We start from the raw sequence: 18,937 nt of genomic DNA, 5'->3' as shown, positions 1-18,937 counted from the left end.
ACCTAGTTCAGTTCTTTTTTTTAATTTTTAATTTTTTTGTTTTTAACCCTTATTTTCCATCTTGGAGTCAATACTGTGTATTGGCTCCAAGGCAGAAGAATGGTAAGGATAGGCAATGGGGGGTCAAGTGACTTGCCCAGGGTCACACAGCTGGGAAGTGTCTGAGTCCAGGTTTGAACCTAGGACCTCCCTTCTCTAGGCCTGGCTCTCAATCCACTGAGCTACCCAGCTGCCCCCCTAGTTCAGTTCTTGATGCCAAGTCTTGGGTCTGTTTACTATGCCACCTAGCAGCCTTCAGTATTGTTGCCCAATACAAAATGACCACTGTAAAGAATTCAGGGAAACAAGGGAGTCTGACTTAGGTAAATCAGTGTGGAGCAAAGAAAGTAGATATAAGGGAATCGATATATACATTGACTATACTAAAATATGGGAACAGCATAAAAAACAGTTCAATTCAAACTAACAACTGTCTCCTTGAACTTCCAGGGATCAGGCACTGAGACTAGGCTATCCTAATTGGTTAGGCTGTATCCTATCTAGATAGCCCAGTGATTTCCAAAGTGGGTGCCACCGCCCCCTGTTGGGTGCTGCAGTGATCCAGGGAGGCAGTGATGGCCACAACAGGTGCATTTATCTTTCCTATTAATTGCTATTAAAATTTAAAAAATTAATTTCAGGGGTCTAAGTAATATTTTTTTCTGGAAAGGGGGCGGCGGTAAGCCAAAAAAGTTTGGGAACCACTGATCTAGCCCCAGATCCAACTATGTTCTTTCACTGCCATTTCCCATCTCAATTCTTTCCATCTCTTACTCTGGAAAATTTTAATCAAACAGATATTAACATTGATTCTTATGAGGGCATATCAATGAACTAATCTATTGTTTCACCACCCATACTTAGAGGGCAGACTATAGATGATGATCCAGTAAGGCAGACTAAGAGTGGTCAGACAGGTAGGAGAACCAGGACATAGAAGAATTGGGAAAAGTCAGGGAAGACCAAATATCTTGGTATCCTAGGTTATAATCAGCTGTGTCAAATAGAGGTAGGTCAAAAAAGAATGAAGACCAAGAAAAGTCCTTTGGATTTAGCAGTTACGAGATCCTTGGAGAGAGCACTACTTATCCAGGAGTGAGATTGAATTATTATAAATAAAGTGTACAAATTCTTGTAATGCCGTGTAGTTCTAGGATGACAAGAACTCTGGCATAGTCCACCTTAATAATCGTGTTTTTTCACCTGGAAATCCAAAAAAAAAAAAAAGGAAGAAAGAAAGAAAGAAAGAAAGAAAGAAAGAAAGAAAGAAAGAAAGAAAGAAAGAAAGAAAGAAAGAAAGAAAGAAAGAAAGGTATTAGACTGAGGATTTAATTGATAATAGGGAACTCTCTTTTGAGGAAACTTTCCTCTGCTAAAGGTTGATCATTATATTCTTCGCAATTTTAGAATCTTAGAAATTTACTATTATCCATTTTAGTACTCCATTTTTGGATGAATTTGGCCAGTGAAGTTGGATTAACTGTGACTATTGAGTTATTTAATCTTATCTATTGTTATCGCAGCTTACATTTAGTTGGTGCATATATAGTAATCTAATTGCATAAGAGTGTAAACTGAGTATTCTGTATAGAACAATACTGTTTCCATAACATTATAACGTAGAGTACTAAACAAAACATGAAACTTAATTCTAATTTATATGAATGGAAGTTGAAAGGCTAGGAAAGTAAGTTTTGTCTTTCTACTATAAACAAAGTTACAAAAAATATAACAAATAATAAAAATTATAGATATGAAAAGTAGATCTATCACTATATAGCTTTTTCATTCTAAAAGTTTTAATTTAAAAGACTGAGTTAAGTAAATTTGGTTATTTCATCTTGGTCTAAATTTGAAACTTTATATTAAAAAAATTTTTAAGCCCCCTTACCTTTTGTCTTAGAATCAATACTAAGTATTGGTCCCAAGACAGAAAAATGATAAGGTCTAGGCAATAGGGGTTAAATGATCTGCCAGGATCACACAGCTAAGAAGTGTCTTGGACCGTATTTGAATTCAGAACCTTCTGTCTCCTGGTCTGGCTCTCTATCCACTGTTCCAGAGTCAGGAAGATCTGAGTTCAAATCCAGCCTCAGACACTTCTTAGTTATGCGGCCCTCCTCAAGTCATTTAAGCTCTTCCTCAGTTTCCTTAACTGTAGCTTTAGAATAATAATAGCAACTTCCTCCCAAGGTTGTTATGAGGATCAGGTGAGATAATGTTTGTAAAGTACTTAGCATATTCTTTGGCATGTAGTTGGTTCTTAATAAATGCTTATTACTTTCTCCTTCCTTTCTAGATACTTTTTTTTTATGGCCAAAATGAATAGTTGCCAAATTACTATGGACATTTATTTGTGTAATATATGCATATGTATGCATAGTATTTAATTATTTGTGTATTTGGTTGTTTAGAAACTGGGTCTCTCTAGTTCACCCAGACTGGAATTATAGCAGTCAATAATGGAAAAGTTACCATAGCTCTGAATCTTTGACCTGCTCTGATTTGACCTGGACCAATTTTTCCTTCCTTAGGTAGCTTCTTGACTTGGGGCTCACAATACTAGTGCCAGATATAGAACAGACACTCAATAGGTCCAGACTCAAGTGCTCCACCAGCCTCAGTCTCTCCAATAGTAGGGCCTATGGGCATGTACCACCTTTAGACCCTACCATGACCCCCCTTTCACTAAAAAAAATTATGACGGGGCAGCTGGGTAGCTCAGTGAATTGAGAGTCAGGCCTAGAGATGGGAGGTCCTAGGTTCAAATCTGGCCTCAGACACTTCCCAGCTTTGTGACCCTGGGCAAGTCACTTAATCCCCATTGTCCACCCTTACCACTCTTCCACCAAGGAGCCAATAAACAGAAGTTAAGGGTTTAAAAAAAATTATGACATATTTTCTTTGTATTTGGCTTTAGCTTGATAAATGTTAATCTTGACATTAAAAATACATTTTAGAAAAAGCCTTAATAGCCAAGGCAAAAGGTGTTATTTTTTAACTCACTTTTCATATTACTTTTACATTTTTTTCATCTATTTTTTAGTATGTAACCTAGTACATTTCATGGCTACACAGATGAGACTCAAGAGAAAATAGGGAGGATTTATAAGATTAGGCAGAGTATTCCAATTGACATGAAAGCCAGTTCAATAGACTTCATGATTCCTGCTGCTGAAGTTCAGGGATTTAGAGGCCATTGGAAATAGATAAAATTGACATATGGTAAAAGAAAAAAGGGTAATTTTTCAATATTTGAACATCCAACTTGGAGATTAAAAACTATAAGCTCTTAACTTCCATATTCAGTCTATAATGCCCCAACCTTGTTTGATTTGATTTTCAAAGATTGGTTTATGTAACTGTTCAGTAAGGATGCACATATACTTAAATATCTGTATCAGTTCCATACTTCCTTTGATGGCATTAAGAAACTCAGATTTGGATCAAGAGTTCTCAAAATTTATATGTACAGAGAAAACTTGTAGTCCTCTTAAATGCCCATAGCACCATCCCAGTATTGAGAAAACATTTAACCTATAAGTTAACCAGAAGAATGAAAGCTCCTTGAGGTCAGGGATTGGTTTCATTTTAGTATTTGACTATCCCTTGAACCCCTTAAAACCTGGTGGACAAGCACTGGTTCTTAGTCCTATAAATCTCTTTGCTTTTATATACTTGCAGTGATATGAGCCAGTCAACCAAATATTTATTAATATCCTTTTGTTTTCCAGATATTGAATTAGCTACCCAAGATACAAAGATAGAAAAAAATTAAGCCAACACTGCCCTCAAGGAGCTTATATTCTATGTGGGAAAAAACATGTAAATAATGTATGAATACACACAGATTAAAAACAAGGTGGTTTCAGAGAAAGGGCTTTTGTAGTCCAGCCCTAGGATCTGGAAAAATATGTAAAAGATGGTGCTAGAGTTGTGTCTATGTGATGGAAAACAGGGGGAAAGTACATTCCAAGTATGGGAGAGGACCAGAGCAAAAGGTGGTGGGGGATGGAGAAATGTTGAGGAACTGGGGAGGACAATTTGGCTAGAGTCTAGACTATAGCGTCCTGGAAAGAAAGCAATTAATTTTTTTTTTTAAACCCTTACCTTCCATTAGGCAATGGGGGTCAAGTGACTTGCCCAGGGAAGTGTCTGAGGTCAGATTTGAACCTAGGACCTCCCGCCTCGAGGCCTGGCTTTCAATCCATTGAGCTACCCAGCTGCCCCCCCCCCCCCCCCAAAGCAATTTATAATGTGACTGGGAAGATAGATTGACAGTGGGTTGTGAAGGGCACGAAAAAGCCAAACAGAGACAGTAGAGAACTACTGTAATTTATTGACTTCGAAAGTCTCATGGTCAGATCCAAATTACTAAATAAACTTTGGCAGCTTTTCAGGGAGGATGCATTGCAAGGCGGAGGAGATGAAGTTTAGGATACAACTAAGGAGCTGGGACAATAATGTGAGAGATAAGGAGGACACCTCCCCTAAGGGTGAGTTAAGAAAAGGGTTCAAATTAGGGAGTGGTTACAGAGGAAGAAAAGGCAGCTGATGGGCTACCCAGAAATAAGGAAGGATTGTTAGAAGGTAGGGTTTGGAATACACGTTTAATCTTTTACATTATATTAATATATTACATTGTGGGCGGGGGGAAGAGTGAACAATAGATCATTTTTATCCACCTCAACTTTTTTTTAAAGTTGGTGCTCATTTATTCAACTAATATTACCTGAACCCCTATTCTGCTATCAGGAATTTTTAAGACTTGGTCCAGCTGTCCAGGAGTTTTTAAACATCACCGTGGACACTCCACGGGGACAGGAAGTGGGTTAAGATTGATGATGGAGCTTGTAGAGAAAGAGGGACTCACGAGCCTGTCTGTCTGTCTGTCTGTCTGTCAGTCTGTCTGATATGCGTGAAAGAAGGTTAAGGGTCATTAGGTAAGGACTTGGGCTTCTGGTATGTGACTAGAAGTGTCTAAATATATCTTATTTAGGGGAGAAAGGAGTGAAGGAAGGATGGAGGAATAAAGAAGATTGTGGGGATAAGGAAAGGCAGGAAAGGAAAAAGACAAGAGAAGTGGGGGAAGCCGACTTGGAGCAGGGATGCTACCACCCTGAAGAAGGAAGAAGAGGGCGTGTAAAACTCCGCCAGCTGCCGTCACCCCAGCCCCGGCGGAGCTCACCCGCCCCGCCTCGTTACTATGGAGATCCAGGCGCCAGACAGTACGATTTCCTCTGAGAAGGGGGAACCTCGTCCTTGAGGCATTCTGTCCTCGGCTGTATTCCTTATTCTTCCGTTTCCTTCAGCCTCTTGAGACGCAGAGACACCACGATCTAGGACGAGGTTTCCAGAGTTTTGGGGTTCACCCAAACCAAGGAACTAGCAGGCCAAAGCTTGGGCGCTTTGCTCCTGGGCGGAAGAACGCGTTGGTACCTTCTACATTTGAATGAAACGGACTCCCTGGATCCCTCCCGCCTGGGTCCCTCCCGCCTGGGTCCGAGGGGTGGGGCGGAGGGATTGTAGGGCCGTGCGCAATGCGGGGGAGGGGCTGGGGCCCCGCCTTTTCCGTGTCCCGAGGCAATTGAGGCAGGGGAGCGGCCCTAGCTACTGTGACCGTGATTGTCTTCGCCCTCCACCTGTTGTAGTACCGTCCTGCCCTTACCTGGAGTAGAGTTAGTACCTCACCCCTCTTTGGGGTAAAACACCACCTACCCCACTAGCTGGGGAAGCCTCTCCATCTACCCCCTTTGGGTAAGGGTTGCCCTTCTCCAGAGACGTTCCCCCCTTCCTGGGCAACCCTCATCCGTTCCCTCGGAGAGCTCGGCCCGGGGGCAAGCGGGCAGGCAGGTGGCAGGGATCAGGGAGCGAAGAGGCCCTGAATGGGTTGGGCTCCTCTTCCCCCCGTTTGATCCCCACTTCTATGCCTCCACGTCTTGAAATTGGGGAAGAAGACTTGGGTTGCGCCTTCTAGCTTGAATAACTGACTCTCACTGTCACTCCCATATGCTCGAGAAAAGGTCCTCTTCCCAGAGAAAGCCCTAGATGAGAGTCGAGCAGCCCTGCGCGGTACCCCCCCCCCCAACCCCCGAACCCCGTCCATGCGGGCGCGGAGGGCGGTTTGACTGACGGACATCCCTTTTCTTCCCCCGCAGAGACCATGATCAGCATGCGGGGAACACCATCACTCATGGATTCGTAAATGAATCATAAGTTATTCAAGGTTATTTTACTGATTTAATCACGGGAAGTATGCTGAACTCTGCAAATGAACTGGAATTTTCCGAAGAAGAAATTAAAAATGAAATATCAAAAATCACTTCCCTGGAACAGACGGAGGATTTGGGAACCAAAGAAAAGAGTGCAATAAGTTTAAATGAAAAAAGTGGCTATCAGGATACTGTTTATATAAAGGCAGCTAATATTTTTCAGGGAATTAAAATTGAAAAGGCACCCGACAAAGTTTTGGTAAGGTATGGCAGTGAGCCAGTGCTATCCTTACCGGATTTTGAAGATGAGCAATCCCAGCGTTTATCCTATGAACTAGCTTTCAGTGCCCTGAAATGTAAGTAGAAACAGGATTTCAAGGTGTTGGAGAAAATGGATAACAGAATTTTAGGTGTGTGAATGATGTCTTTTGACTGAAGTGTGTCTTAAGTCGGTTTGCAAGTTTTGAAGAGACTTCTTGGCAGTTCCACTGAAATGGGAAATAAGGGCAATTTCGGGGGATGATATTTTCTTGATAAAGCATGTCTATATTTTAAAATGTTGCTTACTTCCCCTAAGTGTATTACCCTGTATTTTTGCATCATTTATCATATTGTGAATTTCTATGCTAGGAACTCACAGATACGATGTTAGTTATAAAGTAGACTAACAATTACAATTAAATAACTGCATCCATCTCAGTGAAAGTTTTTCCCTTCAGAGCTCATAATGTATATGCAAAGGACTAGGCGTGTGTATATATATGTGTGTGTATACATAAATAGATTCATGTACATAAATCTATCACGTGTATTCACATAATGCTGCTTTTTAAAATTAACATTTTTTGGAATGGCTTTCAGAGCGTGCTCTTTTAAATATCATTAGTAGATACAAATCTTTACAGTCTTTGAGGGTGAATTTGATTTTTCAAAATGCTTTAGACCCCAGAAAGTCTGGTTGTATTGTATCTAGTTGCAAATGTGATTACAAAAGTTATAAGATTGATTTTTGAGGCTATCAAATTGACCTCTTTTTTTTTTAACCCTTACCTTCTGTCTTAGAATTAATACTGTGCATTGGTTTTAAGGCAAAAGAGTTGTAAGGGCTAGAGGCTATTAGGGGTTAAGTAACTTGCCCAGGGTCATACAGCTAGGAAGGTGTCTGAGGTGGGATTTGAACCCCTGTCTCTGGGCCTGGTTCTCAATCCACTGAACCACCTAGTTGCCACCTAGCTGCCCCCAGCAAATTCATATTCTAAAAATACTTTGAGCAATGATAATATTGTTGGAGTAAATAAAAAGCTTTCCAAGCTAATTACAAAGACACTTAATTTATACACGTAAGCTCTGTTATGTTTATTTTTAAAAATCTATCATATTACAATGTTGTTTCTCTGAATATTTTCTAAGACATTGATGGTACTGTTTCTTTAATCCCAGTGTTTTACCAATCCTACTGATTGCTTAAACATCAACAAATAGCTTTAGTGGTCTACAGACATAATGTAGCCCAAATTTGAACACAAAATTTAATATATTTTTCATAGGAAAAATGCCATAGCATTAATTTTAGCATTTGTAATTTCCCTTTAGTTTTTATATATTGCTTTATATATCTTAAGCCTATGTCTTCCTGAATCCACATTAGTTCTTTTTCTCCATTTAAACCTTTTTCAGTTTTTTTTTTTTTTTTATGATATTCTTGTGTTGCCCAGCCGTGGACTCTCAAGGAAAGAACTGAGTCCCATTTGACTGTGTCCCTGGGGATGGCAGGGCTAGCTTTGACCTACTCCTTTGAGCTCCCGGATTGTATTTTTATATTTTGTACAGGGGCACTAGCCCCTCTTTTCCCTACCACATTCCATCCCAAGTTCCTGGGGCAGGTGTGTGTGTGGCAGGGCTGTACTCTGGTCCTGTTGATAGTCCACTGGACTCCGGGTACAGCCTTCACCTAGTGGTGCTAGGGTAGGGCAGGACTGGTTCCATGCCCAGGGCCCTTCCTACTTAAGCCGAGCCCTGAAGAGTAGCCAGTATGCCCTACTAAGGGATCACTTTGCCACAGCTCTGTGTTTGTCTCCAATAAAGTTTCTATGAGTTAAAAAAAAATCGATATGGAGATATTTGGTCTAGATAATATACAGTTAAATTTATCTTTAGTGCAATGCCACAGGACACTTTTCTTGATCTTTTAACATAAAATATAACCTCTATGACTTGGATGAAGGCACAATTGCCATGGATATCAAATTTGCAGTTAAGAATAGTTAACAGGTTTAGTGACACAAATAGAATCCAAAATTATGCAGAATTAACTGAGTCTAATAAGATGAAATTGTATAATTAGAATTTTGAACCCCAGCACTCTCTCTTCCAGTATTCCATGTTCCTTCTCTCTTTAAGTGCTAAAGTAGGGAGGATATAAATTTTGTGTAGCTCCCCTCTCTTGCACTCTTTTCTCCTGATTATGGTTTGTGGAGATGGGGTGAGTCCCAGAAAGGAGAATTTTTCACACATGTCTTTACTAAGGCTTTTACTTTTGTTCTTGTATTTTTCCTACTTCAAGTGATTATTAATAAATCTTATAAAATATAATACTTGGAGTTATTGGATATTAATTTTAATCCTACAAAACTTAGGGATGTAGATCTGCTCAGGTACAGATATTCCTGAATCCTATTTGTCAAGGAAAATGTGAATCTTATTGGCTTTTTGCTAAGGTCTGAACTGACCCTACCCTGGGAACCTATGTGATTATTTTATTTTGTTAGCCTGGGTGCTTACATAAGAGCTAAAGACGCTTTGCCCTTTCTGTAGCAACCAAGACAAAAACCAAATTCTTATATTACTAGAGGGGCTTTAAAAAAGTTCTTTTGGGGAGAAGTTCCTAAAATTGAACCCTATTTCTTTTAAACTCGGAGATATTATGGACCACAGGGTTGTAGGGATAAATGCACTGTTTTATTCACGGATTCAGAAAATAAGATAGGGGATGGAGAAAGCTTGGCCAGAAAGCATTTCATCTGATTTTACTAATTGTAAGCTTAGTATGAACCAACAGTATGATGAAGTTAGCAGTAAAACTAATACTATCTTAGGCAGAATTGAAAGGCAATTTTTAAAACTAGTGATTCTGCTCGTCAGACCATATTTGGAATATTGTATTCAGTTCCTGGTTCTGCCACTTTTTAGGAAGAACATTAATAAGTTGGGTAAAGTCTAGAGTAGTGATTCCCAATGTGGGTGCCACCACCCCGTGGTAGGTGCTGCAGCGATCCGGGGGGGGGCAGTGATGGCCACAGATGCATTTGGGGGTGGCGAATAACTGTAAGGGGGTGGTGATAGTATGTGACAGGGGGCGCTAAGTAATATTTTTTTCTGGAAAGGGGGCAGTAGGCCAAAAAAGTTTGGGAACCACTGGGCTAGAGGAAAGCAACAAGGAGTATGAAGACTTTTGATATCATGCCATAAAGAGAAGCAGTTCAAAGAACTGGACATCTTTAGGAGGCTAAAGAAGGGAAGCCTGGAAGTGAGAGAACATGATAGGTTATCTCCATGTCTTTTGAAGGCTGGCATATGGAACTATTAGATATGAAATTACACATTCACAACTATTAGACAGTTCTGGACTTAGATGGTAGAACTAGGAAGAATGAGTGGAGACTATAGAGAAGAAGATTTTTATTCTGAATTTAAACACTAAAAACTCTATCATGCAGCAGAACACAAAAGAGTATTCTATGTGCCTCATACTGTATACTTTTCAAAAAATATAATAAATTATACATGTTACTTTCAAAACTATTCTGTTTGTCTGTGCTTTCTTCTTAACTTCTTTGCATTTTAAAAAAATGTTATAATGGACTTCTTTTTTTTTTAAAATCACTATTGTTAACCCTACCCCCTACAAATAAAAATCAAGAGGAAAATAAAAGCCCTGCAATAAAAATTAAAAAAAAAAAACAACCTCCTAGTCAAGTAAAAAAAAATCCACATCCAAAAATGTATCTCTTTCTGAACATTTTTTCCTAACTGTCGGGAGTGAGAAACATGTTTCATCATAGGTTTTCTGGAGACATAGGTGGTAATTGCATTAATCAAAGTTTTAAGCTTTTCAAGGTGATTTTTCTGTATAATAATGCTGGCCTTGTAGAAATTGTTGTGGTTCCACTGACTTCACTCTGCATCAGTTTATACTATTCAAAAGAGTCTCTCTCTGAATTCATCTCTTTATTGTCATTTCTTATAGCATACAGTTTCATTACATGAATATATTACAGTTTGTTCAGCCATTCTCCAATTGTGTAAGAGATAATATGTGTCTCCACCCTTCCCCAGTTGTTGATTTTTTGCTTTTTCCCCTCCTTTCCTTCTACCTTTAAATTCCTTAATTCAGAAAATTGGTTTTGCCTATGGTTATTCACTTCCCTCTTAAGGGGTACCCCCTTCCATCCCTGCTTGTTTCCCTTTGAGTCTGATATATCATTTCTACACCAAACTCTGTATGCATGTGTTCAACCTTCTTTTATTGTTTTCAGTTAGAGGTTTATTTTATGTCTACTCCTTGAACCCTAATCCTTTTCAAATGTTGTTCATTCTTCCTTTAGATTTCTAGATTTGCAATAATTTTTGATACTGGGAAGTATTTTCTTTGATTTATTCATATCTAGCTTAGTTTCCGAAATTGGGACTTTTGCCAGGGCCAGATGCTATAAGTTGATGCAGTTTGGGATAAAGCAATCGGCCCTTTTTTATTCTTTCTGCTGGCTCTTGGTGCCAACCTCCACAACCTCCCCAGGTTTGGCCTTCTTGGATCTTTGAGGCTCAGAGTGCTAGAACTTGAGGGTGCTCTCTGACATCTCTAGACAAAGCCTAGGCTGTCCTGGGTTCACTTCCTGTTGCCACTTGGAATTTCCAAGATCATTACCCTGGGTCTTTTCTTTTCTTTTCTTTTCTCTTCTTAAACTCTTACCTTCCATCTTGGAGTTAATACTGTGTATTGGCTCCTAGGCAGAAGAGTGGTAAGGGCTGGGCAATGGGGGATAAATGACTTGCCAAGGGTCACACAGCTGGGAAGTGTCTGAGGCCAGATTTGAACCTAGGACCTCCAGTCTCTAGGTCTGACTCTCAATCCACTGAGCTACCCAGCTGCCCCCACCCTGGGCGTTTCTTGACTAATTTCTGACTAATACCTTTCTCAGGGTAGCCTTCCATTTCTGTTGCCTGTGGAGACAGTACCTTCTAGGTTAAATGTGTTCTTGGCTATCTCTAAGTAGGCTGGGCAGCTACCCTTGCTATCCATAGTTTTGGTAGATCGCCCCCTTTCCTACTGTCCTTGAACTTCTGGCTGGCCTCTTCTGAGATTCTGGGGTAGAAGCTCATTTCTGCTGGAGATCTGGATAATTATTTGGTGTTCTGTGAACTTCAGAGATTGATTGGAGCAAGCATATGAGAGCTGGTCAATATGTCTTCCTTCATTATGAATGGAAGCCTCAAGGGAAATTCTTACATTCCTTTATATAAAGGAAAAAGTTACTAACTCTGGTTCTTAAATCTTTTTTTTTTTCTGCTGTGGACCCCCTTTGGCAGTACTTCTGCACAGAATAATGATTGTTGAACCTGCATTCATAACTGAAGGAAATGTAAATTTCAGTTAGAAGTTAGTAAAAAGTAAAGGTGTCATTTTCCCCCATTCAAGGTCACAGATCCAGGCTGAGAACCTCATTACTAGAGTTATTCCAAAATGGAATGGGTTGCTTCAGAAGGGAGTGAATTTTTCCTTCCTGGGGATTTTCAAGCAAAGACTGATGACTTCTTGTATGTGTAGTAGAAGGAGGTTCTTGTTGCAAGAGATGGCCTCTGAAATTTCTGCCAATGCTGTGACTAGGATATTGCCTTATTTCCTTATCATCCCTGTTTTTGTTATCTAAAAGCTGGAACTTAAATAGAAGAGCTATGGCTTCAAGCAAGTCAGCATTTTTACTGTTTTCTTCAGCAATATACAACAACACTTAAACTTAGATTTTTGGAATAAAAGCCCAAAGGATCTTCTGCAGTGAAGCTAATGCTTATTAACCTGATAAGTACTTATCTTTATCCCTGTAGTCTGTGTATATTCTAATGGAGAAAGACAATATAGAAATAACTAGGTGCATACAAGATATAGAAGAGGTAGAAAGTAATCTGAAAAGGAAGGACATTAGCTGCTTGGGGAATTGGGAAGAGCCTCCTACAGAGGTTGGGCTTTGAACTGAGCCCTGAAATAATCTAAGGATGAGGTGAGGGAAGCAGAGCATTCTAGGAGAGAGCTTGCTGCAGATACCCATATGGACTCAACAGAGCCAATTATGAAATTTTCAGGTTGTGAGCAATTATACCTTGACAATTGGTAGATACTACAGATCAGAGCTTGTTTTATTATTTTGTTGATTGTCTACTCTAGACTTATGAAAGTGATGAAGAAATTGTTACTCATAGACAAAATTTTAAAGTATGTTGTACAAGGGGCAGCTGGGTGACTCAGTGAATAGAGTGTGAAGCCTGGAGGAGGTCCTGGCTTAAAATCTGGCCTCAGACCTTTCCTAGTTGTGTGACCTTGGGCAAGTTGTTTAACCCCAGTTGTCTAGCCCTTCCCACTCTTCTTCCTCAAGATAGAAGGTAGAAGGTAAGGTTTAAAAAAAAAAAAGGTGTATAATACATACTTGTTTTTTTTTTTTTTTTTTTTTTTTTCTGGACAGCTGGTTGTTGACTATTTACCAGTGCACTTGATTCCAGGTATGGAGAACAGGCAGGGCAAAGACATGGAAATGAGATCAGGGCACCATGTTTTAGGAACTGCCAGTAGGCCAGTAGCACTGTGTGGTGGGGAAAGAAGGAAGAACCATGATTGTAGAAAGCTGAGAAAGGTAAGGAGGGGCCAGACTGGGAAGAACTTTTATTGCCAAACAGAGGTTCAGCTTTGATCTTGGAAGCAGCAGGAAGTCCATAGTGAGCATTCATCAGGGCATAAAATGATCAGGCCTGGGCAATTAGAAGGGCAAGGTGGTATATACCAGGGAGAGCCAGTGGGGGCCTGCACCCAGGGTCCTGACTACATGAAGGGACAGAAGAGAGGAAGAGACAAATCATAGAGGAGAGATATCAAAAAGGGCAGAATTTGGAAAAAAAATTGATTACATGGGGTGACTAAGAGTGAGGAGGACACTGGGGCTGTGAGCTAGTGTGACTGAGAGAGATTAGGGGAGTGCCTGTGACAGTAATAGGGGAAGTTTATTTATTTATTTATTTATTTATTTATTTCGTTTGAAAATCTTTATTTAATTAAGAATATTTTTCCATGCTTACATGATTCATGTTCTTTCTCTCTCCTCCTCCCACCCCTCTCCTGTAGTCAATGACAATTTTACTGGGTTTTACATGTGTCATTGATCAAGACCTATTTCCATATTATTAATATTTGTATTTAGGGTGATTGCTTAGAGTCTACATTCCCCAATCATATCCCATTGACCCACATGATCAAGCAAATGTTTTTCTTCTGTGTTTCTGCTCCCACAGTTCTTTCTCTGGATGTGGACAACAATCTTTCTCATAAGTCCCTCACAATTGTCCTGGATCATTGCATTGCTGCTAGTAGAGAAGTCCATTACATTTGATTGTGCCACCGTGTATCTGTCTCTGTGTATAAAGTTCTCTTGGTTCTGCTTTCACTCTGCATCAATTCCTGGAGGTCTTTCCAGTTCACATGGAATTCCTCCAGTTCATTATTCTTTTCAGCCCAATAGTATTCCATCACCAACAGATACCACAATTTGTTTATCTATTTCCCAATCAAAGGGCATCCCCTCATTTTCCAATTTTTTGCTACCACAAAGCACAGCTATAAATATTTTTGTACAAGTCTTTTTAATAGGGGAAGTTTAGAAAGTATAGAATGCTGGGCCTAAAGTCAGTTAGACTAATCTTCCTGAGTTCAAAACTGGCCTCAGATGCTAGTTATGTGACCTTGGGCAAGTCACTTCATTTTGTTTGCCTCAGGTTCTTCATCTGTAAAATTAGCTGGAGAAGGAAATGGCAAACCACTCCAGTATCTCTGCCAAGAAAGCCTTAAATGGGATCATGAAGAGTCAGACAGAACTGAAATGACTAAATAGCAACAACAAAAGTGGGAGGGCATTTTTTTTGGGGGGGGGGGAGAGATAATTGTTTCCCTTATAGACAATGTATAGTTTAAGATGTCTATGGGACATTCATTCAGCTTGAGAGTTGAGTCCAGAAGGTACTCTAATCTCAACTTTGGGGCCAAGCTTCTCATTATAATTATGTAGTCTTCAGTTTCCATTTTGTTCTTTTTAACAGCAGTTAGTGCTTATATGGTACTTACCATGTGCCAGGCTCTTTACAAATATTACCTTATTTGATCCTCTGAACAACTTAGGAAGTAGGTGCTATTATTATCCCCATTTTATAGTGAAGGAAACTACTTCAAACAGCTTGTGACTTATCCAGATCACATTCGGGTCTTCCTGATTCCAGGCTCAATGTTCCCTCTACTATGTCATCTATCTGCATCTAGTATTGAGATCATTCCTTGCCTTTGTCTATATTGTTTTATGGGTTCTACTTACTTCAGTGGCATCAATCAATTCATGAGTCTTCCCATATTTCTTTGGTCAATAGACTAATAATAATTTATTAAGCACCTACTATGTGCTAGATCCTGTGCTAAATGTTGAGGATGCAAAGAAAGGATAAGACAATCTCTGCTCTTAAGGAGCTCATTGTCTAATGGAGGAGACAACACATAAAAAGAAGCTGAAAAGGAGGTGGGTGAGGTTACTCAAGATTGGGGAATGATGAAGATGTTTGGGGTGGGCAGTGATCTGATCTGAGAAGGTGTGAATTTCTGAGTTGATTTCATCCTGTAGAATGAGTTTCTGGAGATGACGAAGACCAGGAAAATAGCCTGGTGGGAAATGATTGTATTCTTTATATTCATTGATATCTATTCTCACCTAACTCTTTACTTGTGGCTCCAAGAAGTTGTAGTATGCATAGCAACCACACCCCTGTAAGCCACATCAGCAGACTGGCCAAACTAGGGTGAGGGTAACCAATGGTCCACAAGCTTGCCCTGGTGGAATGAGTGGATGAGGACAATTTGTTCCAATGGCCATGAAGGCTGTAGAAGCAGGCACTTAAAAACCTGGTCAGAAATTGAAGACACCAAAGTCATCTACTACATCCTGGATCATGACCAGTTGTCTTGACTTTTTTCTTACCATTGGACTTAGATGAATCTGGAAGGGAGAGTTAGGCTAACGACTTTGCTACTCTGCCTCACTTAAATTCTATTCATGCATAAGTCAAGACATTAACCTGTGTTGTGGTTTGTTCTCTTAAAAAATGAGGACAAGCAACCATTCCTTAAAGTACTATGATACCACCACTCCTATCTAATAATTTTTCCTTTGTGGTAGTTTTTTCTTATTTTCTTGACATAGTCTCCTGATACCTCTTTCCCCATCTGGACTTAAATTCACCAAAGATCTCTTATGTTAGTGTTGGTCTAATTAAACTTATTCAAACTTAAAAAACCCACACAGAGTAAAAGTTAAGCCAACATTATTTGGTAACTAGATGCCCCTTACTCATTCACCTTGGTAAATGGTTCACTACATTCCATTTGGGAGGAGAGGAGTAGGAGAGAAAAGGGTGGTAGGGAGCATTTTGTTCCAGTAATATGGAATGCAGAGCTTTTAGGTTTGCAAAGCACCTTGTATATGTTATTTGATTCTCACAACAACCCTAAGACGTAGAAGTTATAATTATCACCATTTTACAGATGAGGAAACTGAGTCGGACAGCAGTTAAGACTTGCTCAGGGTCACACAACTAGTAAGTGTCTAAGGCAGATTTGTTTTCCTGACCTTAAGTCCAGGAGAGATTATCCTAGGAAGTGGACATCTGTTGCAAATTACTGGATGAAACTGAGATCAGGCTCTTAACAGAGAAACAGTGTTATCTTTGGTGGAGAATTTCCCTTGTTCTACTACTGGACATTTCTAATTAATTTTCTCTTATTCCCCTGCCTTACACAGAGACTAAAGTTAGACCTTGGACCAGAGATAGACTTCATCATACATCCTCACCAAGTTTGAGGTATCCATTTCTAAAGGAGGGTGCATGCTTTGTAAGCTGCTCTCCATTTCCCCCTTATCCCTACCTGGCTCACATTTTGTACAATGTATAGGTGATGTGGATCTGTGTGATATTTTAATATATTAAATTAGAGGTAGTTACTTAGAGAATGTCTGAAGCCTTCTAGTAAGGGGAACAGTGATTTGGGAAAGAGGAAAAGAATCTGAGAAAATTCCAATCTATACCTCGGTAGGTATATAGGAGGGTTAAGTTATACTGAATAATTTCCTAAAATGTAGATCTCACCATGTTGCTCCCTTACTTAATAAACTCCAGAGGTTTCATCTTACTTTCAAGATCAAATATGAATTTTTTTGGGGAATGGGGAGGGGTTATTTAAAGGTCTTCATAGTTTAGACCCTTTTTACCTTTCTGGTTTTTTTACATTCTTTTGTCCTCCACGCTCTCTACTAATCTGTCATTTTCTCATTCTTCTCTTTATTTACTTTGTTCTATTTGTATATGTTGTCTTCTCCATTATAATGCAAACTCCTGGATGTCAAATACTCTTTTTGCTTTTTCTGAAGTCTAGATTCAAGTATTGGTTCTGTTCCTTTTTACCTTCCTGTAACTGGTCAAGTTACTTACATTGTCTGTACAGATAATATGATATGATAGAGCACTGGATTTGGAGTTAGGGGCACATCTCTGGGTCTCACTTTCGCCTTTTTTAAAATAAGGAGGTTGGATTAGATGTCTTCTAAGGTTCCTTCCACCTCAAAATCTATGACCATTTTAGGCCAGAGTTTCTTTAGCTGCCAAATGAAGGAATTGTAGTAGATGATCTGAATTCCTATCTAGATTAGAAATCTATGGAATTTATATAATACCATGTTATAATTTACAAAGTACTTTACATATGCTGCATCATTTTGATACTCATAAAACCTTATGAGTTACCTAAGGCATATATTATTAGCTCCACTTTTCAGATGAGGAAAATGAAGCTGAGGTCAGAGATAGCAAATGGTAAAGTCAGACTGAAACCTGGGTTGTATGGATCCTGGATTGTCAAATCCATTGTACTCTATATTCTACCAGAATGCCTACTATAAAGACTTTAAGAAAATTAATGCCAATTAACCAAATAGTTACTCTTATAAAAATCCTGTTTTATTTCATGATAGTACTAGCCAATCATTTCATGAGATTCTTAACAAAGTCACTAAATGAAAAGACATTCATGTCCAAATTTAATTGAATTCAGGATACTTGTATGCAGTAGAATTCACACATTCAGATTATAGGGCTTGATCTTAAATATGAAAATGCACACAATGTGTGGGGTTGCCCAGTTTTTCTACTCCTAATACTGACTATCTCTGACTTGAAAATACTTGTTAGTTCTGCCTTGTTGCTGTTGACTGAGGTTTCAGGTCTGGTAAATAGTACCATGGATTCATAGTGAGATCAAGGGAGGACAGGGATAGAAGGAGGTAAAAAATCCAAGAACTTCAGCTTCCAGCTTCTGCCCATAATATTCTAGATCATTTAGCTCTGTGCCTATGTCAGCAAAGGGAGAGGAATGTTGGAGTGAGCTGCACAGTGCCCTGGTAATCCTCTAGAAAGGTGGGTTTTTTAAGAAATTCTACATGAGTAAGCCAATTATGAAGACATTGTTTAAGAATGGCAAATACAATTTAATTTTAAGAGACCTGGAAAAGTTCTTTGTGAAAGTCTAGTCTTCGTGGGCCCGAGTTCCTTTTCTTCTATATGTCTCTTTGCTAAGTTGTACTGTCCTTTTGCTGGAGAAAATATTCAAGGGTGTAATTTGTCTTATCTTTTCCTGGGACATGGTCAGGGAAGTATTATTTAGCTATTTGGAGGTAAAAAGCATTTCCTTTCACACCCATTTGCTCACGGGAGAAATGGGATCTCAGCAAGTAGACCCAGAGGAAATTGGCCAGAGATGAATATTCAAAGACAAAGTCAGACTCAGAAGTTGATTTTTCAGAAATTTTCCCTTTCTGTGAACACATGCCTACTTCAGAGTAGAAACTGAACAGATGGGCCTAATATACTTGATTTTGTTGAAATTTTAAAAACATTTATTTAGAATATTTTTCCATGGCTCCATGATTCATGATTTTTCCATCCCTCTTCCCTCTTCCCCCTTCCTGGAGCTGACAAGCAACTCCACTGGGTTATACATGTATCATTGTTCCAAACTAATTTTTTTTTTAAACCCTTACCTTTCGTTTGGGAGTCAATACTGTGTATTGGCTCCAAGGTAGAAGAATGGTAAGGGTAGGCAATAAGGGTTAAGTGACTTGCCCAGGGTCACCCAGCTGGGAAGTATCTGAGAGAAGATAAAGAAAAAATCAATAATAAATTCTTTTAATGAGATTACTTGAAGTATTATTACAAGTTGATATTGTAAAAGTTTCAGAGAGATTCATATTAAAGACTAATATTTCTTTGTCTTTTAGATCAAGATATTTTGGAAAGTATACTAATAGACAGCTGTTTCTACCCAAATGTATCAATAG

At 39.2% G+C, this 18,937-nt stretch overlaps 1 protein-coding gene across 1 annotated transcript in view; it reads left to right on the top strand.

The window, feature by feature from the left end:
• The first annotated feature begins 6,294 nt into the window (after nucleotides 1–6,294).
• The window catches only part of NSUN7 (NOP2/Sun RNA methyltransferase family member 7), a 100,492-nt gene continuing 87,849 nt past the window's right edge, over nucleotides 6,295–18,937 (top strand). The window contains exons 1-2 of the mRNA XM_044680566.1: nucleotides 6,295–6,607; nucleotides 18,878–18,936. Coding sequence (XP_044536501.1) covers nucleotides 6,295–6,607; nucleotides 18,878–18,936 — 372 coding nt within the window. The remainder of the gene's footprint in view (nucleotides 6,608–18,877; nucleotide 18,937) is intronic.

The sequence above is a fragment of the Gracilinanus agilis genome, chromosome 6, assembly GCF_016433145.1.
Source record: "Gracilinanus agilis isolate LMUSP501 chromosome 6, AgileGrace, whole genome shotgun sequence".
NCBI classification, from domain to species: Eukaryota; Metazoa; Chordata; class Mammalia; order Didelphimorphia; family Didelphidae; genus Gracilinanus; species Gracilinanus agilis.
The sequence above is the reverse complement of the archived record's forward strand: the minus strand, read 5'-3'. Positions and strand labels throughout refer to the sequence as shown.